Source organism: Mauremys mutica, chromosome 18 (genome assembly GCF_020497125.1).
Source record: "Mauremys mutica isolate MM-2020 ecotype Southern chromosome 18, ASM2049712v1, whole genome shotgun sequence".
Taxonomy (NCBI): domain Eukaryota; kingdom Metazoa; phylum Chordata; order Testudines; family Geoemydidae; genus Mauremys; species Mauremys mutica.
Window position 1 is genome coordinate 28822139 of NC_059089.1, and position 26959 is coordinate 28849097.

General features: G+C 46.0%; 1 protein-coding gene across 6 annotated transcripts in view; it reads left to right on the top strand.

The window, feature by feature from the left end:
* Positions 1-26959, top strand: part of RALGPS1 (Ral GEF with PH domain and SH3 binding motif 1) — a 394703-nt gene that overhangs the window by 45366 nt on the left and 322378 nt on the right. For all 6 annotated transcript variants that reach the window (XM_044992949.1, XM_044992950.1, XM_044992947.1 and 3 more), the window contains 2 exons: positions 12745-12871; positions 23455-23562. In XM_044992949.1, coding sequence (XP_044848884.1) covers positions 12815-12871; positions 23455-23562 — 165 coding nt within the window. In that variant the 5' untranslated portion in view covers positions 12745-12814. The remainder of the gene's footprint in view (positions 1-12744; positions 12872-23454; positions 23563-26959) is intronic.

Consider the following 26959-nt stretch of genomic DNA (forward strand, 5'->3'; position numbering starts at 1 on the left):
TTTGGAGAATTGATGCACACCTATAACAGTGACATAATTAAAAATACAACCACCAGTGGTCACAGCATACTAGTTGCCTTGGCATTGTCAGATATACTGAAGGATTTGGGACATCATCAGCCTGAGGTAAACATTTGTTATTCAACCCAGATTTTTCAGCCTCCATGCTTTCTCGCTGTTTTGCCTAGAGAGGATCCTGGAAGGTGTCTAGCTGGCATAAGATCAAACCTAACAATACAAAATTGATTTTAGTAGCAAGGAGGAACCTTTTGGAGAGGCTGTGGGAGGGATTACTTCTTCCAGTGAGGATATATGCCCATGCTTTTCTCACTGTACAAAATTTTGGAGTCTTACTGGATCCATTGCTGCTCTGGATTCTCAGATAATAAGGCTTATTTTTTATAAGGCAAGGAGGTTGCCAGCATGTCTTTTCAATCTGACTTTTAACCTATTATAGATGATTTGTTCGCTGAAGAGTGATAGCACATCAGTTGGCTGAGGAATTGTCAGTGGCAGAGGTGAAGGGGTTGGTAGTGTTCTAGTTCTGTGGTCATGTTGCTTAGCTGTTGGTATTGTTAACTCGTAATTGTGCTTATGGATTAGTTGGTGGTTGTATATGTGGCATGTGTAACTTCATTACAGTTGATCAGAGCCAGGCATGAACCTAGAGTAGGGTATGTACCCTATCTGTGCTAAGTCTGTAGCACATACTATGCAGAATTACTAGACACCTTCAGTTTATTTCGCCCTCTCCCTCCCACCCACCTTCCCCGTCCCTCTTCAGGGACCCCTCTCACGAGCAAGTCCTCTTACAGGAGGTCCAGTCTCTGTTGAGCATGGGTGCCATCGAGGAGGTGCCTCCCTGGAGGAGGGGCAGGGGATTCTACTCCAGATATTTTCTCATCCCCAAGGCGAAAGGAGGTCTTCGTCCCATCTTAGACCTCCGGGAGCTGAACAAGTACCTCTGCAAACTCAAGTTTCGGATGGTAACCTTGGGGACCATTATCCCTTCCTTGGATCCGGGAGACTGGTTTGCCGCCCTCGACATGAAGGACGCTTACTTTCATGTGGCAATTTACCCCCCCCCACAGACGCTACCTGCGCTTCATGGTCAACGAGGCCCACTACCAGTTTGCGGTGTTACCCTTCGGCCTCTCCACCGCACCGCGGGTATTCACCAAATGCATGGCGGTCGTGGCCGCGGCCCTCCGTCGTCGTCGAATTCACGTGTATCCATATCTCGACGACTGGCTGATTCGTGGCCGTACCCAAGAGCTGGTAGCGGCTCAGGTGTCCGAGATACTGCATCTGTTTCGGTCTCTCGGCCTGCTTGTCAACGCCGACAAGTCCCACTTAGTTCCGACGCAAAGAGTGGAATTCATAGGAGCCGTCCTCGACTCCACTCTGGCCAGAGCCTGCCTCCCTCGGGCTCGGCACGAGACGTTGGCCTCCCTGATACGGACACTGCGGGCCTTTCCAACGACAACAGTGTGGTGCTGCCTACGTCTCCTAGGTCACATGGCAGCGTGTACGTTTGTGACCGCGCACGCAAGGCTGCGACTTCGCCAGTTCCAAATGTGGCTGGCATCGGTGTACCGCCCCCAGCGCGACCCACTGGATATGGTGGTGGTGGTGCCGAGTCCCGCTCTCCAGTCGCTCACCTGGTGGCTGGATCCGGAGACAGTCTGCGCAGGGGTTCCGTTCCGCCCTCCTCGCCCGTCTATCACCCTGGCCACAGACGCGTCGGCGCTGGGATGGGGGGCTCACATAGGAGACCTGCACACCCAAGGTCTCTGGTCAGCCCAGGAGCTCTCCCTCCATATCAACGTCCGGGAGCTGAGAGCGATCCGTCTGGCGTGTCTCGCCTTTCGGACCCACCTTCAGGACCGCTGTGTAGCGGTGTACACGGACAACACCACAGCCATGTTCTATGTCAACAAGCAGGGCGGAGCCCGATCCTCCCCGCTTTGCAAGGAGGTGATGCTCCTCTGGGATCTTTGCATAACCCACTCGATTCGCCTCGAAGCGTTTTTTCTACCAGGAGTGCAGAACACGTTGGCCGACCGTCTGAGCAGGTCCTTCGCCTCCCACGAGTGGTCCCTTCGCCCAGATGTGGCTTACACAATCTTCCAGAGGTGGGGGTTTCCCAGATAGACCTCTTCGCCTCCCGGTCCAACAGGAAGTGCCACAGGTTTTGCTCCTTCCAGGGTCAAGCTCCAGGCTCCCTCTCAGATGTGTTTCTCCTGCCATGGACGGAGTCCCTCCTCTACGCGTTCCCCCCGTTTCCGCTCGTCCATCGAGTGTTACTCAAGCTTCGGAGGGACAGGGCCCGCGTAATACTCGTCGCTCCGGCCTGGCCGAGACAGCATTGGTATACCCTGCTGCTCGAGCTGTCGGTTCGGGAACCCATTCCCCTCCCGCTATGGCCGGACCTCATCACTCAGGACCTCGGCAGGCTTTGTCACCCGAACCTGCAGTCGCTGCATCTTACAGCTTGGTTCCTGAGTGGTTGACCGACGCAGAGAGGGGATGTTCGGCGGCGGTGCAGCAAGTTCTGCTGGAAAGCAGGAAGCCTTCGACGCGCTCTACCTACCTCGCGAAGTGGAAACGCTTTGCGCTATGGTGCGACCAGCGAAGTCTTAACCCCTACTCGGCACCCATCCAGACCGTCCTCAATTACCTCTGGTACCTGAAAGGTCAAGGTCTCGCGATCTCGTCCCTGAAGGTGCACCTGGCGGCTCTGTCAGCCTTCCGGCCCGCTATAGGAGGTCGCTCTGTCTTCTCCAACCCAATGGTAGCCCGCTTCCTTAAAGGCTTAGACCGTCTCTACCCTCAGGTGCGTCCGCCTGCTCCGACTTGGGACCTGAACCTGGTTCTCACCCAGATGATGAGCCCACCCTTCGAGCCCCTGGCCACGTGCTCTCTCCTCCATCTCACCTGGAAAACGGCCTTCCTTGTGGCGATCACATCCGCCAGACGAGTCTCGGAACTCCGCGCCCTGACGGCAGGTCCCCCATATACCGTCTTCCACGGGGACAAAGTGCAGCTTCGACCACATCCGGCCTTCCTCCCCAAGGTGGTGTCGGCCTTCCACCTCAATCAGGAGATCTTCCTCCCGGTCTTCTTTCCGAAGCCGCACGCCTCACCTCGTGAGCAGCAGCTCCACTCTCTGGACGTCCGCAGGGCCCTCGCTTTCTACATCGACCAGACAAAGTCCTTCCGGCGTTCCTCCCAGCTCTTTGTGGCAATTGCCGATCGCATGAAAGGTGAGCCGGTTTCCTCTCAACGGATTTCTTCCTGGGTGACGTCCTGCATACAAGCGTGCTACGAGCTTGCTCGTGTCCGCCCGTGCCGCCTCACCGCACACTCGACCAGGGCGCACGCCTCGTCGGCCGCCTTCCTGGCCCATGTTCCCATCCAGGACATCTGTAGAGCGGCCACCTGGTCTTCAGTCCACACCTTCGCTTCCCACTATGCGTTGGTGCAGCAGTCTCGAGACGACGCAGCCTTCGGCTCCGCGGTATTACACTCCGCCACGTCTCATTCCGACCCCACCGCCTAGGTAAGGCTTGGGAATCACCTACATTGGAATGCATAGGAGCAATCACTCGAAGAAGAAAAGACGGTTACTCACTGTAGTAACTGGTGTTCTTCGAGATGTGTTGCTCCTATCCATTCCAGACCCGCCCTCCTTCCCCACTGTCGGAATAGCCGGCAAGAAGGAACTGAGGAGCGGGCGGGCCGGCTGGGGTATATAGCCAGCGCCATAGCGGCGCCACTCCAGGGGGCGCCCAGCCGGCCCACCGGAGTTGCTAGGGTAAAAATGTTCCAAAGAACCGTGCACGCGCGGCGCGCACACCTACATTGGAATGGATAGGAGCAACACATCTCGAAGAACACCAGTTACTACGGTGAGTAACCGTCTTTTACTCAACATTACCTACGACTTAGCATCTGTTTCACAAATGTTTTAAAACTTGTGCTCTTCAGTTATTTTGTCACTAGGTGGTACTGTTGCACAAGGCACCATGTACAGTATGTATTAACATGCTCTATAGCAGGGGTTCTCAACCTTTTTCTTTCTGAGCCCCCTCCTGCAAGTGATAAAAACTCCCAAGTCCCACCTGTGCTACAACAACTGGTTTTCTGCATATAAAAGCAGGGCTGGAATTAAGAGGTAGGAAGCAGGACAGTTGCCTAGGGCCCCATGCAATAGGGCTCCCCACGAAAAGCTAAGTTGCTTAGCCTTCTGCTTCAGTCCCAGGGTGGCACAGCTCAGGGCCTTGGGCTTCAGCCCTGCGCGACACGGCTTAGGCTTTCTGCTCTGGGCCACAGTGAGTCTAACACTGGTCCTGCTTGGCGGACCCCCTGAAACTTGCTTGTAGCACCCCAGGGTCTCCGAATCCCTGGTTGAGAACCACTGCTCTATAGACTTGGCAGTGAATGCTTTATTGTAAATATGCATACTGCACCCATACAGAAGAAGAGCTTTATGTGTGGCTTGAAAGTTTGTCTGTCTCTCTCCAACAGAGGTTGGTCCAATAAAAGATATTACCACACCCACTTTGTGTCTCTAATATCCTGGAACTGGCATGCCTACAACTACACTGCATACTGCACCCCATCATTTGTTTGTTAGGATCTTCAGTGATATAAGCAAGTCCATTATTCTGTACTGACTTAGAATCAGGGTGGATTTGTAAATCACTAGTCAGGAAGACTCTATTTAATCATGGATTTCTACATAAAAGTGCATGCTTGTTGGTTGTTATAACCGTAATACATATTCTTCACAACTCAGAGGTAGATGTAGGTTTCATTTTTAGAAGGTACACATTCTACAGTTTTAAAGTGATTTATTTTGAAAACTTTTCAGATTCGTTTTACAGCTACATCAGAAAATGAATGATTTCATTTACCAAAGGTAATTGAAGCAGATATTTATGTCAGTGAATCTCCAATTCAAAGGGTCAGTCATTAATATTTGGAGGATTTTCTTGCCATGCTGCGTTAGGAGGAGATCATCAGCAGACAGACATTTAAATAGTTTTATTTAACTAAAACAACAACGTTATGTATTCTGGATTTTTTTCTTCAACAGCAAACATATAATATTTTAACAAAACAAGCATATGAATTTTTGAATTTAGTTAAACATTCAAGTTTTTCAAAATCAGGTTTATTTTTGCTAAAATGTTTTTAACTAAAATAGTTAAATGAAATATTTAAAAAAAAAAAATTAAATCGACTGTGTCAGCCATGTCGCTTCTGTAGCTAACTCAGTCGTCTTCACCTTCATTTTCCTGTTTGTTCGTAATCTGGAAACGAAAAACAAGCTTTGCTGCTTTTTCAGGTCCCAAACGATTTCTCAGTTTGGAATGAATTAGTCCAAAGGAAGAAAATATTCTTTCTACACTGGCAGAAGAAGCTACTGCTGTTAAAAGTGAGATTATCATTTCAACAGTCTCTGAATCCAAGTGCTTGCATTCCATCCCTTTGATCATAATTGACATTTGCTTCTGGATCCTTTCCAGTTTCTCTACATCCTTTCTATACATTAGTGACCAAAATTGGACACAGTACTCCAGCTGAGGCCTAACCAGCACCACATAGAGTGGTGCTATCATCCCTCATGACTAGCATTCTATGCCTCTATTAATGAAACCTATTTTTTTTATTTTATTTTATTTTATTTTTTTATTTTTTTATTTTTTGCAACAGCATCACACTGTTGACTCATGTTGAGGTTATGATCCACCACACCTCCCAGATCCTTCTCGGCAGTGCTGCTGCCAAGACAATTAACCCCCATTCTGTATTTGTGCATTTGGTTTTTCTTCCATAAGTGTAGCACCTTACATTTGTTTTTGTTGAATTGAATTTTGTTGTCTATAGCCCAGTTCTCCAATTTATCAAGATCCCTTTGAATTTTAGCTCTATCCTCCGAAGTGTTTGCAAACCCCTTCCTCCCCCAATTTGTGTCATCTGCAAATTTGATCACTATGCTGTCTATTCCTACATCCAGGTGATTAATAAAGATGCCATAGTGGATCACAAGCTAACACTATAGTGTAATTAGTGTAACTAATAGTGTAACACTATTGGGAGGGAAAGCAAATGTCCTGGAATGTATTAGCACGAGTGTTAGAAACAAGACACGAGAAGTAATTCTTCTACTCTACTCTGCGCTGATTAGGCCTCAACTGGAATATTGTGTCCAGTTTTGGGCACCACATTTCAGGAAAAATGTGGACAAATTGGAGGAAGTCCAGGGAACAACAACAAAAATGTTTAAAGGTCTAGAAAACATGACCTATGAGCATAGGCGGCAGGTTTGTATAATTTTTGGTGGGGCCCAAAATGGTGGTGCCCCCCCGCTCCCGCCCTGTAAGCTGATATAAAATGAAGCTACAACGCGTCAGCGCCACAAGATTACAAGGGTCAATTAAAAGTGGAAAGTCAGAAGCAGCACTTGCCTACTTCAATATACAGTATTATATTTTGTTGTACCTGTTGTGATGAAGTGGGAATGTTCTTAATATTTTCTCTGAATACTGTGTGGGTGCCTCAGTTTCCCCTGCAAGATGCCAACTGAAGGTGTTGGGGACAAAGAGATCAGGTGGCCTCCTTGTCCGGAAGAGACACAGAGGCCAGAGGAGGGAGTGTCAGTTTGGAGCTGGCTGGGGAAATGGGGAGATACTCAGAACTTGGTTCTGGGCTCCCCACCCCGCAAGATGGACCTGACCGAGGGGTTCTGTTTTCTGTACCAACAAGCTCTGTTTAAACTGTGTTCCCGTCATCTAATAAACCTTCTGTTTTACAGTCTGGCTGAGAGTCACATCTGACTGCCGAGTTGGGGTGCAGGGACCTCTGGCTGCCCCAGGACCCCGCCTGGGCTGACTCACTGCGGAAAGTGCATGGTGTGGAAGGGCATGCTGAATGCTCTGAGGTCAGACCCAGGAAGGTGTAAGCTTCTTGCCCTGGAGACAGTCTGCTCAGAGAGGAGGCTCCCCCAGAGTCCTGACTGGCTTTGAAGGAGTGGTTCCAGAGCATCCCAGCATCTCCTTCCACCCCATGCACTTCTCAGAAGTCCACACAGGCACTAACACTCCCTCCTCTGGCCTTTGTCAAGAAGGCTAACATCATTTTGGGCTGTATAAGTAGGGGCATTGCCAGCAGATCGAGGGACATGATCATTCTCCTCTATTCAACATTGGTGAGGCCTCATCTAGAGTACTACGTGCAGTTTTGGGCCCCACATTGCAAGAAGGATGTGGAAAAATTGGAAAATCCAGTGGAGGGCAACAAAAATGATTAGGGGGCTGGAGCACATGACTTCTGAGGAGAGGCTGAGGGAACTGGGATGGTTTAGTCTGCAGAAGAGAAGAATAAGGGAGGATTTGATAGCTGCTTTCAACTACCTGATAGGGGGTTACAAAGAGGATGGATCTAGACTGTTCTCAGTGGTAGCAGAGGACAGAACAAGGAGTAATGATCTCAAGTTGCAGTGGGGGAGGTTTAGGTTGGATATTAAGAGAAACTTTTTCACTAGGAGGGTGGTGAAACACTGGAATGGGTTACCTAGGGAGGTGGTGGAATCTCCTTCCTTAAAGGTTTTTAAGGCCCGGCTTGACAAAGCCCTGGCTGGGATGATTTAGTTGGGAATTGGTCCTGCTTTGAGCATGAGGTTGGACCTTATGACCTCCTGAGGCCCCTTCCAACCCTGATATTCTATGATACTCTAAACTGACCACCAAATGTAAGTTGCGTGTTTTTCCGGTCAGGTGAGGACTCTGGGGCAGGGCTGGGGATAAGGAACCTGGGGTGCAGACAGGCTGCCCCAGGGCTAGGGCCAAAGAGGACTCCCCTCCACCCTCCCTGGCAGCAGCAAGCTCCAGGGGAGGGACCCCTCCTCTCCCCCGCAGTTCACTGCACATGCTCCTAGGGTCCCTCTCAGGTCCAGAAGGCCCACTCGGCTCCCCTATGGTGGGTACCGAGGGGGGAGGTTGCCATCACGTATGGCCTCCCCTGCTGCCACCCCTCACCATAGCCTCACTGGGGATGGGGCTGCCCCTTGCCCAGCATGGTGCAGGAGTGGGGACTGCAGGGTGGTAGCTGGGAAGGGGCACAGTATCACAAAATTTACCTAAGCCCCAGCTGCACAGGTCTAGGAAGCTCCCCTCCCCAGTGGTGTAGCCAGGTTCTAACATCAGGGGGAGCAAACATATCCAATTACTAAAAAAGATGCCAGCCAACATATCCAATTACTAATCAGGTAGTTCTATAACAGGCTGCCCTGACCCCATCACCCCCTGAAGCACAAGGTAGGGGTAGGCACCACCATGTTGTGGAACAAACACTTGACAAAATTACTGGACTTAGTGATGGACAATGCAGGCAGGTGGGTATTATGTCATTCAATCATTCAACCCATAAAATTGCACACATTTTGCCTCAGTGAAATTAAATATCCAGAGAATTACTGGGCCTGTGATGATGATGATGACCAGGGCTTGCTCACCTGTGGCTCCCCCTCCCTGTGCTGTGGAGGCACAGCCAGGCAGGTCTGCATCTGCAGGCAGGCACCCTGCCTCAGGTGCAGCTCCCATGGGCCCTTCTAGCTACTAGACTGGGAGCCTCCCGGCCAAAGGAATGGGCTGGCCTGGGGGGCGGAAGGCAAAGGGGGAGATTGTAGGGAGCTTTGGAGGAGGGGAGGCAGTGGGGGAGGGGAGTGGGCTGGCACAAAGGGGAGGGCTCTTTGGAGAGGAGTGACAGGGGCACAGGGGTCATTGGGAGTCTCTCGAGAGAGCAGAGGGTTGTGTGGGTCTCTGTGGGGCAGGGGGCTGTGATGGGCGGAGCCAGCTGCAACCTGGGTCTGCTCTGCGGGGGGTGTTGCTATAGTCCCCTCAGGAAGCCCCCGCCCATCCTGTGTATTTTATACCAGCCCCGGGGTGCCCATTGCTGCTCCTTTCCCCACCCACGACTCCATCTGTCTGTCCCCACATCTCCCCCGGCTGTGTCCGTCTGTCTGTCCCACAACCCCCTGGCTGTGTCCTTGTGTCTGTCTGTCCCACAACCCCCGGCTCTGTCTGTCTGTCTGCCCCCCACTGTGTGTGTCTGTCCCACAACCCCCAACCCCCTGGCTGTGTCTGTCTGTCTCATCCCCGCTGTGTGTGTCTGTCCCCCAACCCCCTGGCTGTGTCTGATTCTCCCCACCAACCCCCACCCCCACCCCCCCCGGCTGTGTCTGTCTGTCTGTCCGTCCCCCCTCCCCCTGTGTGTGTCTGTCCCACAACCCCCTGGCTGTGTGTGTTTGTCCCCACCAACCCCCCCTCCCCGGCTGTGTGTGTCTGTCCCACAACCCCCTGGCTGTGTGTGTTTGTCCCCACCAACCCCCCCTCCCCGGCTGTGTGTGTCTGTCCCACAACCCCCTGGCTGTGTGTGTTTGTCCCCACCAACCCCCCCTCCCCGGCTGTGTGTGTCTGGCTGCCCACAGCTCACTGTCTGTGTCTGTCTGCTGCTCACAATGCCCAGGGCTCAGCCGCTGCCTGTGGCTCACTCCCCCTCCCTGCTGTGGAGGCGCGGCCAGGCAGCTCCGGCACCGCCCCCGGCAGCTCCCATTGGCTGGGGTTCCCAGCCAATGGGCTGGGAGTCCAGTCGCTCCTGAGGCCCCTCCCGGGAGCTGCCGCTGCGGTGAGTGAGAGCGCCGGGTGTTGCAACGCGGGGACCCCCAGCACAGGGCCTGGGGCCCAAACATTGGTGGGGCTGAGCCCAGCTCCTGGATTATTGGTGGGGCCTGGGCCCCACGGGCCCATATAACTCGCCGCCCCTGCCTATGAGGAAAGACTGAAAAAATTGGGTTTATTTAGTTTGGAAAAGAGAAGACTGAGAGGGGATATGACCTAGTTTTCCAGTACATAAATGGTTGTTATAAGTAGGAGGGAGAAAAATGGTTCTCCGTAACCTCTGAAGATAGGACTTGAAGCAATGGGCTTAAATTGCAGTAAGGGTGGTTTAGATTGAACATTAGGAAAAAGTTTCTAACTGTCAGAGTAGTTAAGCACTGGAATAAATTGCCTAGGAAGGTTGTGGAACCTCCATCATTGTCTAACCTGCTCTTCAAAATCTCCAAACACCTATCGCGGTGATCAAGATAGTACTTAGTCCTGCCATAAGTGCAGGGGACTGCACTAGATGACCTCTTGAGATCTCTTCCAGTTCTTTGATTGTATGTTAAATAACATTGGACCCAGAACAGATTCCGGTGGAATCCCATTTGAGACCTCTTCCAATCTGACATTCCAATAATAGTTACTCGTTGTTTGAGGTTGTTTAACAAATTATGTATCCACTTAATGGTAGTTCTGCTGAGCCTGCATTTCTCCAGCTTACTTATCAGAATGTCATGTGAGACTGTCAAAAACCTTGCTAAAATCCAGGTATATTATGTCCACCGCATTCCCATATCCACCAAACCATTTATCCTATCAAAGAAGGAAATCAAGCTGGTTTGGCATGTTTTGTTCTTAGTAAATCTATGCTGACTGTTAGTGATTACTAAGGCTGCGAGTTTGTCACGGAGGTTATAGAACTCATGGATTCCGTGACTTTCTGGGACTTCTGCAGCAGAGCTGATGCTCGGGGCAGAGGCAGCCCGCAGAGCTGCATGGCCATGCCTCCACCTAGGAGCTGAGGGAGGGGGATGTCACCACTTCCAGGGAAGCGCAGAGCAAGGTAGGGAGCTTGCCAACGCCCCCCCTGCTTTACATCAAAAGCCTGAAAAATGGGTTTTCAACAAAAAATCCATTTAATCAATAATCAGTTTGTCAAAACAAACACATTATGACTGAAAATTTAATAATCAGTTCTAATTAAGATGACTTCATGGACTGATCTGTATTTTAATAGCCTCCAAATGGCTCCATGACCTTAAAGGCAAAGTGATGATGTAATGGTGACAATCAAAATCATTGTGGGAGGTAAAGTTTTGTGCCTTAAAATCTCATTTGAGTTAGCATGTGCCTGCATCATGAGAGATTTGCCATTGTGGTTGAATGAGTGATTTATTTAGAAATTGGTATTTAATCCTATATTTATGAACACCCTTCCACTGAGAGAAGAGTGAATTTAAAATCCATGTTTATATATATCATGATTGAATGTATCTTTTTGTCTCATATTTTTTCTTTATAGAATAACTGGACTCTTGTTCATTGTTTAATATTCTAATCCAGGGGTCGGCAACCTTTCAGAAGTGGTGTGCCAAGTCTTCATTTATTCACTCTAATTTAAGGTTTTGTGTGCCAATAATACATTTTAACCTTTTTAGAAGGTCTCTTTCTACAAGTCTATAATATATAACTAAACTATAGTTGTATGTAAAGTAAATAAGGTTTCAGAATGTTTAAGAAGCTTCATTTAAAATTAAATTAAAATGCAGAGCCCCCTGGACTGGTGGCCAGGACCCAGCCAGTGTGAGTGCCACTGAAAATCAGCTAGTGTGCCGCCTTCGGCACCTGTGCCATAGGTTGCCTACCCCTGTACTAATCAGTTACTTGTCACAATATCAAATGTGCATAACTAATTTAAATATTATGCACTTTATAATTGTAGACCAAGATTTTTGTCTTCAAACAAATTTCCTGATTATACAAAATTAAATGTATGTCCAACTACATGTTATGTGTTTTGCCCTACATTTCTTCAGGTGCACAATCAGGATGATGTTAAATCTCCATATGTTGTTAGAAGAATGCGATTCTATCAATGTCCAGGAACACTCATTGCCATCTGCTCCTTGCCAAGAGCTTGTGAGCATTTATTTTGGATGTGAACTTTGCTACTGTGCATTAATCCAGTTTGAAGTGACAATATGTGGTCTTTGTTGGAGAACACTTGAAATCTATCTGGGAACTTAAGTTGGTGCAGAATGCAGCAGTCCACTGATTGTGGTGCCTCTTGATGATACCATTTGTCATCAATGCTCTCTTTTTGAGCGAACGGCCTGTTGATTTCTGGAGACAGTTTAAGGTTGTGTGTTTAATCTGTGAAGCCCATAGCAGTTTGGGACCTGCTTATTAGAGAGACCACCATTCCCCAGGCTATATTGTCACTGTTGTGTTGAGAAGAGGCCCTTGAACTTGAGCCTCCTCATTAAGAAGGGGGCTGCTGACAAGAGTGTTCTCTGTAGAGGCTTCTTTTCTTTGGAATGCTCTGCCACTTGAAGCAGCCTGAATTGTTGACTTTCCGGGCACACAGCAGAGCTTGTTTGAGTGGGCATTAGTAGAGTGCTGAGTCAATTGAGGGTAGGAAAGTGTGATAGATTTTCTGAAGTTCCATTGGTTGTGTAACTGGTGATTAGATAATGGATGGTAAGGTGGGAGGAAGAAGTGCTGCTGCTTTGGTTAGTTTTTAATGTCTCTCTCCTAAGTTCTTGGGTTCTCAGTGTAAGTCAGGGGTGCTCAAGGCTTTGCATGGATGCCTTCTGATGTGGACTTCTTCTTAGACCTAAATCTAAATATAAGCATTATACTTATGTTGTTTATTTCCTGAACTGACTTGAAAAAAAAGTGTTAGTATGCTATTATGATAAAGTTACATAGTACTCTTTTTGGTTTTATACTTCACAGAGAATTCTTCCCTCAATACATAATGATCTTTTTGTTTCACACAGATGGCTGCTCTCTCACAAGAGAATAAGGAAATCCCTTAAATCAGTTTTTTATAAATATATTTGCCTTACAGGAGTTCTCCATTCATCATGTTGTGTCACCAGCGGTGGCTGAGCTGAAATTTCCTGCATCTTGGGGAGAGCATGTATAAAAGGAATGGCCTCATGGCCAATGTGACCGTCACCTCCGCCACTCCAGAGGTACAGATTCACTGTTTATTTTCATTTTGTTAGCTACTATGTCAAAATACAAGTTGCAGCTTATTTTGGCTTCCACAGAAATCTTTTCTGCCATGAAATATGCCATCCTGTTTTTTTTTGTTTTTTTTTGGGAACAGTATGGTTTTTGACTATAAAGTTAACTTTGAATACTGTACTTCTGAATGTTCACAGATCATACCAAAAAACCCTTCTTTTATGCTTTTGACAGTTGTTGTAACTTGTTGATAGATTTAAATCAATCTATATTGACTGATTATTTGCTGAAGTGGTTCTTTCAAATAAAAATAAACAGCTACCCAACTCTGAGTTGGGCCTTAGGGCTTTCCTTTTGAGCTTTCCTTTTGAGAGAGAATTTTGACATTTTTGGCTTTCATTCTGAGTAAGAACAAAACCTTCAATCCTCCTCCATAAAATGGAATTACCTTTTTCCACACAGCTCTGTGTTCAAATGGTAAAAACGCATAGATGTGGATGCAAGAAGGCATTCAGTGGCTATTGTGGGAAAATAGTGTACCACAGGCAAAATATGTAGTGTACCTTGAAATGCATTGATATTTAAAATCTCAACTGGCATCTTGTGTATCTCCTCTTGATACTATAATGCTATTTTTCTTTTAAAATAGGATGTGTTCAGGAAAGCTCCTGTAAGTAATGATCATCTAAGCTCTCATTCTTATTCACTATCACAGACTATTGCACCGTACTAGATAGCAGATGTTTTTGCTCTCAGTACCTTGTAATGGCCTTGTGAAGAAATTTAAAAGATTGTTAAACCCAGTAGCCTTGTTTGTTTGATTGCATTACATTATAACTCTCTTAAATTAAACTAACCCTTTGTGTGTATATTTTAAATTCCTCCTAGAGAAACAAACTCATCTGTTTAGTTTTTAAACCACATTTTCTGTTTAGAAGGTATTACTTAAAATTTTTATCTAAGCCTGCTTTAGGATTAAATAAATGTTCAAAGCTCATGAGTAAGGCTGTGTACCGTTCTCTTACTGTAGTGGTGTAAAAGATCTGGGGTCTCTGATAAAGATCCTGTTGCATATTAAAGGAGATGTTGCTATGCTGAAGAGCCTGCTCATTGTTAAACTGTTCAGATAGCTTAAGATCTCTTCTGTATCAGCTGAATAGTAGCTGTGGTTGAAAATCTTGAAAGTGTGAAAATCACTTTAAAAAAATGACTAGGTTTTAGAAAATTCTTCAATATTTTAAAAACTATTTTTTATTTTTTTTTCATTTTAAAAATTTTAAATCAGGTCTTCAGTTTAGTAGATTCAGAAGAGCTCTTATGCCGATGAACAGTTTATTTGAAGACCAGGATCTTTGCCATAGCAGTGATTCTTTCACACACAAATTGATATTCATCAAACCAGTGGAGCATTTTGTTGAAGATCCTGTTCTTCATGAAATCATTCAGTTGGTTTAGGAGTGGGCTAAACAGTTTCACAGGCGTCCTAATCTTCAAAAAACTGAGCAGGTAGGGTGCAGAAGTCCATTGTCTCCAACACAACACAAATGCCCATGGGATAACAAAATCTATTTTCCATCGCAGGCTTGGATGCAGGGAACGTTACTAAGGGAATATATCAAAATGCAATTTTGTATTCCTCTCCTAAACGGTTAGTCTTCCCCATACCATGTTGTAGAATGGAAATAGTTGTAAATACAGTGTTTTTCATATAAAACAAAGATTGAGCTCCCGCTTTCAGTGCAAAAGAGAACTAACCTTAAATATGGTGTCACAATGGCTCTGCCATAATACTTTAAGGAAAATAATGCACTGACTATGGGACTGGACTAAATGAAGTAAAAGATCTTTTGCATCTCTAAATTCTAATTCTGTGAACTCTTTGGTCTTTTGTACTAGTTTATGCTGTTTATCTTATGCTTCATGGACCTATCATTATATATATGGAGATATACCTATCTTATAGAACTGGAAGGGACCCTGAAAGGTCATTGAGTCCAGCCCCCTGCCTTCACTAGCAGGACCAAGTACTGATTTTGCCCCAAATCGCTAAGTGGCCCCCTCAAGGATTGAACGCACAACCCTGGGTTTAGCAGGTCAGTGCTCAAACCACTGAGCTATCCCTCCCCCCCTCAAACCTACTCATAGTTTCATTTTGTCCCCTTAAAATTCTTGGAGTTACAGTTAAACTGCTCTATTCCAAAAGCCAAGATTTTAATGTGAAAGAACAGTTCTCAATTTTTGTATCCTGTGTAATTTTGCCAAATGTTGCTGTAGTTTTGAAAGTCTGTTCTGCTTCCTACTTATTGCTTTGACCTTTAAGAAAAACACTGAGCAGCATGGCCATGTTGAAGACCCTAACATTTGCATGCCAGACAACAGTTTAAGAAATTAATCCAGTTTAAAAAAACTCTTGCAGTTGTATTAACTAGAACATACTTTGTATGGACAGAAATAATTATGCGGCTTTGTCACATTTTCAAAGATTGAACGGTTTTTAGTCAAGGTAAGAGAAGAACAGGCGTTAAAAGATGTACAGTAACTTTCTAGTTTTTAAGTGAAAACATGGTTATGAAATAGAGATTTTTTCATTGCCATTTCTTTGCTTGAATTCTGAGATGTCACTTTTAAATTTGGGTTATTGATGCCACTAGGTCTGCAATGTTAAAACAAAGTAGATCTTCAAAAAGGGAGTGCAGAAGGTTTAAAAATCTTTTAAAACTTTTTTTTCTCCAAATAGAGATAGATTACAAGGTCTGTGCATTTTCTCATCCAGGCTTGTTAGGCTGAAAAGAGACTGGCCAGATTCTTTGGCCTCATCTGCACTTGAAAAAAATTGAAAGTATAATTCACCACCTATGCACCATCTATGGGTGGTAGCAATGGTGGAGGCAGTAATATAGACAAGAGTCTGGTATTTTTACCACCATGTTGCCACTTCCGCTACTGCTGATAGTTTTACCTGGGGTGAATTGTCAGTTTTTTAACCTAGTACAGACAAGACCTTGTGAGGATCAGTAAGAATCTGATTGAGATCTATGGCACATAGATTACAATTTGGGTACAGCTCTTAAGTACGAGGCTGAAATTGAGGCCACAATTAAAAACTTTGGTTAATGGTGGGTGGCTGCAGTTGAAATGAACATCTATTCTCTGACCAGTCGTACATCAGCTATCTGTAATAGGGAGATTAACCTTGGTACCTACATGCCCTTGAGCATTAGTGAAAATATATCTTCAAAACACCTCTGTAAAATAAAGTAGTAGTATTCCCAGTGTACAGACAGGGGAACTGAAGTATAGAACAATTTAAATAACTTGTCCAATGTCGTGCTGCCAAGCAGGGAACAGTCCTAGTACAGTGCCCTAACCACAAGACCATATTCCAAGCAGAACAGCGTAATGGTTTCTAAAGTGACATTGCAGCTTTACTGTAGTTGCTGAATAAGATTATTATATGAGATGCCAAACAAATGCATGGAAATAGATATGGTCCTGCAATTTTGGGGCACAGTGGAAATCCTAACCACAGGGCAGCTAGTCACTAGTCTGTACTACAAGTTTGTGTAATATACAGTGACTTGATTTTTCAAGCCTTTTAACTAATGATGCAGGATTATTGAAATGAGCTGGTTTGTTACTGTCCAAATTTTACCTCAAAGTTCTCCTATTAACCTTTGAGTTTGCTTACTGGCTTGAATATACTGTAAATTCCAGTAACTCTGCACAGCTTTCCCAGACACTACCATCTTGGAAAGGCTGAAGTAAATAGGAATCAGTAAAAATATATTTTATAACTAGATAATATTTCCAAGCGGTTGAGTTTGGGAGAAACCACTAAAACTGTGCAAGACTGGGCAGGAAAAAAAAAAAAGTTGATTAATCCAAGTGATCCTGTTGGGACTAGACAGGGAATACACACGAGTTGCTAGATATAGAAGTTTTTTGTTTTTGTTTGTTTTAAGACCTTGCGAGATCTCCAGTGCTTGAGATTTGGGGGCAGAGTTTACAATTTCCTTTTATAGCAAATTCATATCTTTTAAATTCTTTCAAAGTGTAGCGTTTACTCACATTAACACAAATTGTTCTCGTATTGTTTCAGTGTAGTCCCCCAAAGAGCCTTTAACTCACACCATACCCTAAATAATGTCAATATGTAAATATTGCTAGATTTGTGGATCTTGAGCTGCCAGTATATCAATGATGATTGTTATTTATTAATATTAAATTAAGCATTGACAGAGCATTTAGCAATGTACAGGGTACAGTTATAAAACAGTTCCTGCCCCAAAGGGCTTACTATCTGTACTTCTCTATCTTCAAACCTCACAGTGTTCAGCACAAGAAATCAAAATACAATGACAAGTGACCAAAATATGGAACCCTTCTATCTTGCCGTTTGAGCAAATTATAATTGGCAAATGATAATGTTTTAATGATAAAACCTATTTTTGAGAATATATTCTGCCTGTGTAAACTAAAGCAATTTACCTTCCCCAGGCTACAAAATAATCTGTGGGGGAGGGTCTCTCTCTCATATGTCTACAGAACAGGGAGCCCAATTCAGCAGAAATGTGGAATTTTACACTTGAAAACTCTTACTATCTATAAGACAGACTGAGATTATTAGATACATTAGAAAACCCAGAGAAGAAAATAACTATTTTTAGTGTAGTTTTATTACTATTATTTATTAACCTTTTTCATGAGCATTATGGAGGGGAGGAGTGATGGGGATTGCAAGAAGAAACAAGCTCCAAGGTGTGGGCCGCAAGACAGAATTGGGCAGACCATGAAGTCAAGGACAACGTTTGGCAGTTTGTGCGCGAATGGGAATGTTGGAGACTGGGATGTGGATGGTCATGCTTGGTGGTTGGAGCTGGGGTCAGATCTGGTGGTTGGAGCTGTGGTCAAAGGCCAGACAACAGAGTTAGGGTCAGATGCCAGATGGCAGAGACAAGGATGGAGCCAAAATCAGAAGTTAGGAATCGGAGCTGAGAATCAGAGCTGGATTACCTGGAGTGAGGCAAGGCAGCAGGGCTGGGACCAAAGCTGGAATAAGGCAGGAACAGGACTGTAGCAAGGCAGAAGTAAGACTAGGAATAAGTGAGCACAGGAGCAATTGGATCTGTGGGTGAGTGCTTTGAGCAGCCAGCAACAACCTGCTTTGGACTTAAGGGCAAGCCCTCTAGCTTCCTTAGCCAATCAAATGGGGCATTCCATCATGTGGTCTAGTTCAGTGGTTCTCAGCCAGGGGTGCGTGTACCCCATGGGGTTATGCAGAGGTCTTCCTGGGGGTATATCAGCTCATCTAGATATTTGACTAGTTTTATATCAGGCTACATAAAAAGCACTAGTGAAGTCAGTAAAAACTAAAATTTTAAACAAGTCATTGTATGTACTGCTCTATATACCAGGGGTCGGCAACCTATGGCACACGTGCCAAAGATGGCACGCGAGCCAATTTTTACTGGCACACTGGAGCCTGCCGGGACCCCAGTGTGCCATTAAAAATCCTGCTGACGTGGCAAGCCACAGGGTCCGCGCTCCCGGGCCGGAGCACCCGGCCAAGCGCAGCAAGCCGGCGGCCCCTCCCCCGCTTTCCCCTGGAGCCCTGCTGCCGCGCACAGCTCTCTGGGGGCCGCGGCTGCGTGCTCCCACGGGGCAGCGTTTGGCTCCCTGAGACTCCCCACTCATCTGGAGCCCCACCGCGCGCAGCCTGCCCCTCAGAGCGCTGCGCGTGCGGGGTCGGCAGGGCTCCAGATGAGCGGGGAGCCTCATGGTAAAGGGTCCGGGGCCGGGAGGGGTTGGATAAGGGGTGGGGGCAGTCAGGGGACAGGGAGCAGGATGGGTTGGATGCGGGGGAGTGAGATGCCGGGGGGGGGCAGTTAGCGTCGGGGGGGTGTCTCTGGAGGGAATGGTCAGGGGACAAGGAGCTCTGGGGAGTTGGATGAGTCAGGAGTTCTGGGGGGGGCTGTCAGAGGTGTGGAGAGGGGTTGGGCAAGCAGGGAGCAGGGGGTGTTGTATGGGTCCAGAGTTCTGGGGGTCCTGTCAGGGGGCAGGGAGCGGTTGGATAGGCATGGGAGTCCGGGAGGTTCTGCCTGGGTGTGGGGGTGTGGATAAGGGTTGGGGCAGTGAGGGGACAGGTGGGGGGTAGGGTCTTAAGGGGGCAGTCAGGGGACAAAGGGCAGGGAGGCTTAGATAGGGGGTGGGGTCCCAGGAGGGGGTAGTCGGGACAAGGAGCAGAGGGGGTTGGGGGTTTTGGGGGTGGGGGCACCCAGCCCTCTGCCTTGAGCCCTGCCCTCCCACACACCCGCCAGCCCCCTGCCTTGAGCCCTGTACCACCCAGTCCTCTATTGACTCCTTAACCCCCCCACCCCATGACCCCAGCCCTGACTCTGGCACCCCCACACATACCCAGCCCCCCTACCCTGACATCTGCACCCCCTCACATGCGCCTAGCCCTCTGCCCTGACTCTTGCACCCCCCACATCCCCAGCCCTCCCCCACATCCCATGCACCCCGCACATCCCCACCCCCACCCTGAGCACCAAACAAGAGCTCCTGCACCCCCACTCACATTCCCACCTGCACCTCTCACACCAAATGGGAGCTGCCCAGGTAAGTGCCCCCACACCCAAACCTCCTGCCCTAACCCTGAGCCCCCTCCTTCATTCTAGCTCCTGGCCAGACCCTTCACCCCTAGCCCTGTGCTCGGTCCACTCCCACCCTCAGCTCAGTGCAGAGAGAGGAAGAGAATGGGCCAGAACCAGGGAGAAGGTAGGTACCCACTGTATGTGGGCAGGGCTGGGACCCCAGACCAGCAGCGGGCTGAGCGGGTCTGGGAGCCGGGATCCTGGCTGGCAGTAGCAGGCGGATGGAACGCCTGAGCGGCAGTGGGCTGAGCCGCTCAGCCCACTGCCGGTCTGGGGTCCTGGCTGCTAGCCCCACACAGCCCGCTGCTAGCCCCGCACAGCCCGCTGCCTGTCTGAGGTTCTGGCTGCCAGACCTTTCTCAACTGGGGTCCCGGCCGCACGCCCCACTCAGCCCACTGCCAGCCTAGATGAACAGAAATACAGCTGGCTGTATTTCAAAGAAACCTTATTGAGGTTGCAGGAACAAACCATCCCGATGTGTAGGAAGAAAAGTAAATATGGCAGGCGACCAGCTTGGCTTAACAGTGAAATCCTTGCTCGTCTTAAACACAAAAGAACAGCTTACAAGAAGTGGAAGATTGGACAAATAACCAGGGAGGAGTATAAAAGTATTGTTCAGGCATGCAGGTGTGAAATCAGGAAGGCCAAATAACACTTGGAGTTGCAGTTAGCTGTTAGGAGTAACAAGAAGGGTTTCTTTAGGTATGTTAGCAACAGGAAGAAAGTCAAGGAAAGTGTGGGCCCCTTGCTGAATGAGGGAGGGAACCTAGTGACAGAGGATGTGGAGAAAGCTAGTGTACTCAATGCTTTTTTTGCCTCTGTCTTCACAGACAAGGTCAGCTCCCAGACAGCTGCACTCTGCAGCACGGTATGGGGAGGAGGTGACCAGCTCTCTGTGGAGAAAGAAGTAGTTCAGGGCTATTTAGGAAAGCTGGACGAGCACAAGTCCATGGGGCCGGATGCGCTGCATCCGAGGGTGCTAAAGGAGTTGGCCGATGAGATTGCAGAGCCATTGGCCATTATCTTTGAAAAATCATGGCGATCGGGGGAGGTCCTGGATGACTGGAAAAAAGCTAATGTAGTGCCCATCTTTAAAAAAGGGAAGAAGGAAGATCCAGGGAACTACAGGCCAGTCAGTCTCACCTCAGTCCCTGGAAAAATCATGGAACAGGTCCTCAAGGAATCAATCCTGAACCACTTAAAGGAGGGGAAAGTGATCAGGAACAGTCAGCATGGATTCACCAAGGGCAAGTCATGCCTGACTAACCTAATTGCCTTCTATGACAAGATAACCGGCTCTGTGGATGAGGGGAAAGCAGTGGATGTGCTATTTCTGGACTTTAGCAAAGCTTTTGATACAGTCTCCCACAGTATTCTTGCCAGCAAGTTAAAGAAGTCTGGGCTGGATGAATGGACGGTAAGGTGGATAGAAAACTGGCTAGATGGTCGGGCTCAACAGGTAGTGATCAATGGTTCCATGTCTAGTTGGCAGCCGGTTTCAAGTAGAGTGCCCCAAGGGTCGGTGCTGGGGCTGGTTTTATTCAATATCTTCATTAACGATCTGGAGGATGGTGTGGACTGCACCCTTAGCAAGTTTGCAGATGACACTAAACTGGGAGGAGTGGTTGATACGCTGGAGGGTAGGGATAGGATACAGAGGGACCTAGACAAATTAGAGGATTGGGCCAAAAGAAATATGATGAGGTTCAACAAGGACAAGTGCAGAGTCCTGCACTTAGGACGGAAGAATCCCATGCACTGCCACAGACTAGGGACCGAATGGCTGGGCAGCAGTTCTGCAGAAAAGGACCTAGGGGTACGGTGGACGAAAAGCTGAATATGAGTCAACAGTGTGCCCTTGTTGCCAAAAAGGCTAATGGCATTTTGGGTTGTATAAGTAGGGGCATTTCCAGCAGATCAAGGGATGTGATCATTCCCCTCTACTCAGCACTGGTGAGGCCTCATTTGGAGTACTGTGTCCAGTTTTGGGCCCCACACTACAAGAAGGATGTGGATAAATTGGAGAGAGTCCAGCGGAGGGCAACAAAAATGATTAGGGGGCTGGAGCACATGACTTATGAGGAGAGGCTGAGGGAACTGGGATTGTTTAGTCTGCAGAAGAGAAGAATGAGGGGGGATTTGATAGCTGCTTCCAACTACCTGAAAGGGGGTTCCAAAGAGGATGGATCTAGACTGTTCTCAGTGGTAGAAGATGACAGAACAAGGAGTAATGGTCTCAAGTTGCAGAGGGGGAGGTTTAGGTTGGATATTAGGAAAAACTTTTTCACTAGTAGGGTGGTGAAGAACTGGAATGGGTTACCTAGGGAGGTAGTGGAATCTCCTTCCTTAGAGGTTTTTAAGGTCAGGCTTGACAAAGCCCTGGCTGGGATGATTTAGTTGGGTTTGGTCCTGCTTTGAGCAGGGGGTTGGACTAGATGACCTCCTGAGGTCCCTTCCAACCCTGAGATTCTATGATTCTAACCCCAGACCAGCAGTGGGCTGAGCGGGCCAGTGGCGTAAGATCAACATTTTAATTTAATTTTAAATGAAGCTTCTCAAACATTCATGACTAGTGTGGAAAAAGCAAATAAGGAAGTGTTATTTACTCCTTCTAATAACACAAGAACTAGGGGTCACCAAATGAAATTAATAGGCAGCATATTTAAAACAAACAAAAGTAAGTATTTCTTCACACAATACACAGTCAACCTGTCAAACTCCTTGCCAGAGAATGTTGTGAAGGCCAAGACTATAACAGGGTTAAAAAAAGAATTAGATAAGTTCATGGAGGATGGGTCCGTCAATGGCTATTAGCCAGGCTGGGCAGGGATGCAAAACCATGCTCTGAAGTGTTCTCTGTTTGCCAGGAGCTGGGAATGGGCGACAGGAGATGGATCACTTGATTACCTGTTCTGTTTATTCTCTCTGAAGCACCTGGCATTGGCCACTGTTGGAAGACAGGATACAGAGCAAGATGGACCATTGGTTTGACCCAGTATGGCTGTTCTTATAGCGTGCTGTGACACTTTTGTATTTTTATGTCTGATTTTTGTAAGCAAGTAGTTTTAAGTGAGGTGAAACTTGGGGGGCACACAAGACAAATCAGATTCCTGAAAGGGGTACTGTAGTCTGGAAAGGTTGAGAGCCACTCGTCTGGCTAATGCAGCCCAGCTATGCTCACTAGGCTGTCAGAAGACAGCAGGTGCAGGGCCTTATCCCTGACACAGAGCCAATGTAGGCATTCAGAAAGGGGCTACTGTGGTAAATAGGGCAAGCAATATGATTTTTGTGACAGCATTTTGGATGGACTGGATAGGGGTAGTGTAAGAATTGCACAGTCCTGAGGGAATGAGATTGCAGTAATGAAGACAGGAGGTGATCAGGGCATGAGCAAGCATTAGAGTTGCGTTTAGCTGTCTCAGAACTGGATGGGTTTGAGATTTTCAGTAATTTATGTGGAAAGAAAGCAGCAAGATTTGGATATGATCTGGATGTGTGGAGAGACCTGGAGAGAAGAGCCAAAGCTGTTCCATTTGAGCTTGGCAATACGAGCCAGTTTCCTTTTTTCTTACTAATCTAAACTTTTAAAATAGCCTGGTTAGAGATGGAAACTTCTAAGATTTGATATAACTAAAATTTTACTGGAAAAAAACATCCTGGTATTTTTTGGATTTTGAATGAAAAGCCTGTTCTGATTAGATAGCTATATATTTTGTCTGTGGTATAGTAAATACTAACATTCATGAGCCGCATCTATTTTCAGAAAAGATTTGCAATGCACTGTGTGAAGTACTTTTCTTTATATGTTGGTCAGTTTTTAGTAGAAATTTTTATTCATGTCTATGAATGTGATATCAGACTTTTTGGGGTTTTTTTTGTCTTACATGAAATCCACCACTTTGCACACAAGACTTTTAATTTTTCACTTTCTGTAGGATAGTAGCAGCTCTGACTCTCTGGAAGGAAGGAGTTCAGACTATGCCAATAAAAGCTATGATGCGGTTGTATTTGATGTATTGAAAGTAACTCCTGAGGAGTTTGCAGTAAGTAAAAATGTTTGAATTTATGTTTATAATATTCAGAGCTAACAGAATAAAAATTTCATCAAACTTTTTTATTCTTTCCCTTCAGAATAACACCTTTTAAACAAGTCTTTCAGCACTCTCGAAGATAAGTTTCTGATCATATAAATTTTGAGATATATGCCTCAACACGAAGCATTCAATACTGAGCTGATTCAACATCTTTGTTTTTCTGTTGAAACTAATTACAAAGCTGTTTGGATTTTTTCCAAAATGTTAGCTGTTTCTAAGTGGGTTTTAAAAATACTGCTAAATATCCACAGCCCTTTGGAAGCTTGGGGATGCAGACCCAGCCCTACTCGCTGTTTTATTTTTTTAACCTGAATCTTTTGCATTGTTTTTCATGGTTAACAGTTATTTCTTGAAAGTTGAGGGAGTCAGTTTTCATACCCTAGTCACCAGTTTTCAGTACCAGATTCAAAGCAGAGCTTCCATGCCAGGTACAGCTCTTTGCTTTCATATTATTTGGCTTCTGTTTTAAACTACTATATGTGTAACACATTGTCACTGCTACAGTGCAAGAAGAAGAGATCCCAGGGTACTGAAGGTGACTGAAAGAGTGTACAGGTATACCAGGCACTTGAACAGTATATTTGGACATAAAATGTGGCGCCACTTATGTCCACAAACAAGACTTCCATACCATTGTAACAAATGTTGTCATAACTTTTGTGGATCTGTCATCTTAGAACAAGTCTTGGCTGACAATGTCTCTTCCTGCACCAACTTGCAGTTCATTTGATGTAGGCTACAGGTCATTATAATAATACATTAAAATTAAAAACTCTCACTTGACAAAGCTACATTAGTTCAATTATAAAATGACTTGATGCTTTAACTTCCATTCACCCAAACTTAACTGAGCATGGCCCACAGGATTGGTCTCCACAGTTAACATAATAAACGTTCAAAACAAGTTAAAAATAATGTATACAGATTCGAATCTTGGAACTGTAGAAAATTGATAAAGGAAACAAAAGGGCACAAAGAGAGATCAATGGCTAGCAGAGGTAAGGACAATCGGATGGAATTTAAGATATTAGGAACAAAAGGACTCTTAACTATGGTATTGGTCCATTAGTAGATGGAAAAAAATCAATAGCCGTGAACAAAAATTTCAGCAGCTCAAGTAAAATTTGCCTTTGTAGCACTTGCAGTGCAGCCTAAGGAGAATCAGATTTTTATTTTTATATATATATATAATATAAATAAAATACTTGGATTTGTTTTTAAATACTGGGCATGAGAACTCTAACTGAAATAAATCAAACTGAAAAACCCTCTTTGCCAAGGCACACTAAAGGCCCTCTTTAATACCCTACTGATATTTTGTTACTGATTATCCTGATCTCCTCTATTTGGGGCAGCAAGGTATGTCATCTGGTTCTGGTTCCTAGGAGGACCTAGTTAATTTCATTTTTACCAGGAATTAATTGATAATTACTGATAAATTACATTTTATTTTTCCCACTACATTGACAAATCATGTAACATTCCCTTCACTGAGAATCTCAAATAGATTGAGTGAATATGAATTCAGCTGAGGAACTTTTCACAGGAAGTCTTGTAGAGCCAAATTTGTACCCCTCTAATGGGCTTGGTCTAATTATTGGAAGTACTTAAGGGAATAGGTCCATGGCACAATAAGTAGTCAGTGGAGACTGGAATTAGTATGTTACAACTAAATTTCCAGGGAAATTGGGAACAACCAGTCCAAGGTCACTCCCTAAAGTTGAGTGTTTTGTGTTGAATGATTTAAAAATAAAAAGTTTGTAAGGAAATGTCATACTGGTAAATTCTTGCCAACATTATCTGGCTTGGGTACTGAAATTCCATAAAGAGAAAACTGGCAGTTTTGCCCAACTCTTGCTGAATTTTACTGTCTCATTTTCACATTTTTTCTTGAACAAGGGATTATGCTTTTCTTGTATAGTGGAACATGGCAGGAAAGAGACAGTTATTTACACTACATACAGTACTTTACTTGTAGATCATATGGTTTATACAGGGTAAACTCATAAATTGTCCGCCCTCTGTACCACTCATAGAGATGCACAGCTGTTTGCTCCCTCGGGTATTAATCACTTACTCTGGGTTAATAAACAAAAGTGATTTTATTAAGTATAAAAAGTAGGATTTAAGTGTTTCCAAGTAATAACAGACAGAACAAAGTAAGTTACCAAGCAAAATAAAACAAAACACGCAAGTCTAAACCTAATACATTAAGAAACTGATTACAGATAAAATCTCACCCCCAGAGATGTTCCAATAATCCTCTTTCACAGACTAGACTCCTTCCTAGTCTGGACTCAATCCTTTCCCCTGGTACAGTCCTTGTTCCAACTCAGGTGGTAACTCAGGGCTCTCATGACTGGCAGCCTCCTTTGTTCTGTTCCACCCCCTTTTATAGCTTTGGCACAAGATGGGAATCTTTTGTTTCTCTGGGTCCCCACCCCTCCTTATGAATGGAAAAGCACCAGTTTTAGTGTGAATTCCAGTATTAGGTGACAAGTATCAGAGGGGTAGCAGTGTTAGTCTGGTTCTGTAGAAGCAGCAAAGAATCCTGTGGCACCTTATAGACTAACAGACGTTTTGCAGCATGAGCTTTCGTGGGTGAATACCCACTTCTTCAGATGCAAGTATTAGGTGACACGGTCACATGTCCTGTGAGACCCCAAGCCTCCATTCTTTGAACACATGAAGGCTTGCAAGTAAACAAAGCCATTTATCAACCAATTGTCCTAGTCAATGGGAGCCATCAAGATTCTAAACCACCATTAATGGCTCACACTTTTCATAATTACAATAGGACTTCAGAGTTATACTTCATATGTCTATTTTTATATACAAGAATGATACATGTTGTGACAAAGTTCCTCCTCTACCTTGGCGGGTCCTGCGCTTATTGGCAGATTTGCTCACCTCAGTGATCTTCCCCACAGTCTGGATCAACTCCTCCTGTGTCTGATCAGGAGTTGGGAGGTTTGGGGGGAACCCGGGCCCGCCCTCTACTCCGGGTTCCAGCCCAGGGCCCTGTGGATTGCAGCTGTCTATAGTGCCTCTTGTAACAGCTGCATGACAGCTACAACTCCCTGGGCTACTTCCCAAACACCTTCTTTATCCTCACCACAGGACCTTCCTCCTGGTGCCTGATAACGCTTGTACTCCTTAGTCCTCCAGCAGCACACCCTCTCACTCTCAGCTCCTTGTGCCTCTTGCTCCCAGCTCCTCACATGCACTTCCTCTCCTCTGGCTCCTCCCCGCCTGACTGGAGTGAGCTCCTTTTTAAACCCAGGTGCCCAGATTAGCCTGCCTTGATTGGCTGCCTGTGATCTAATCAGCCTGTCTGCCTTAATTG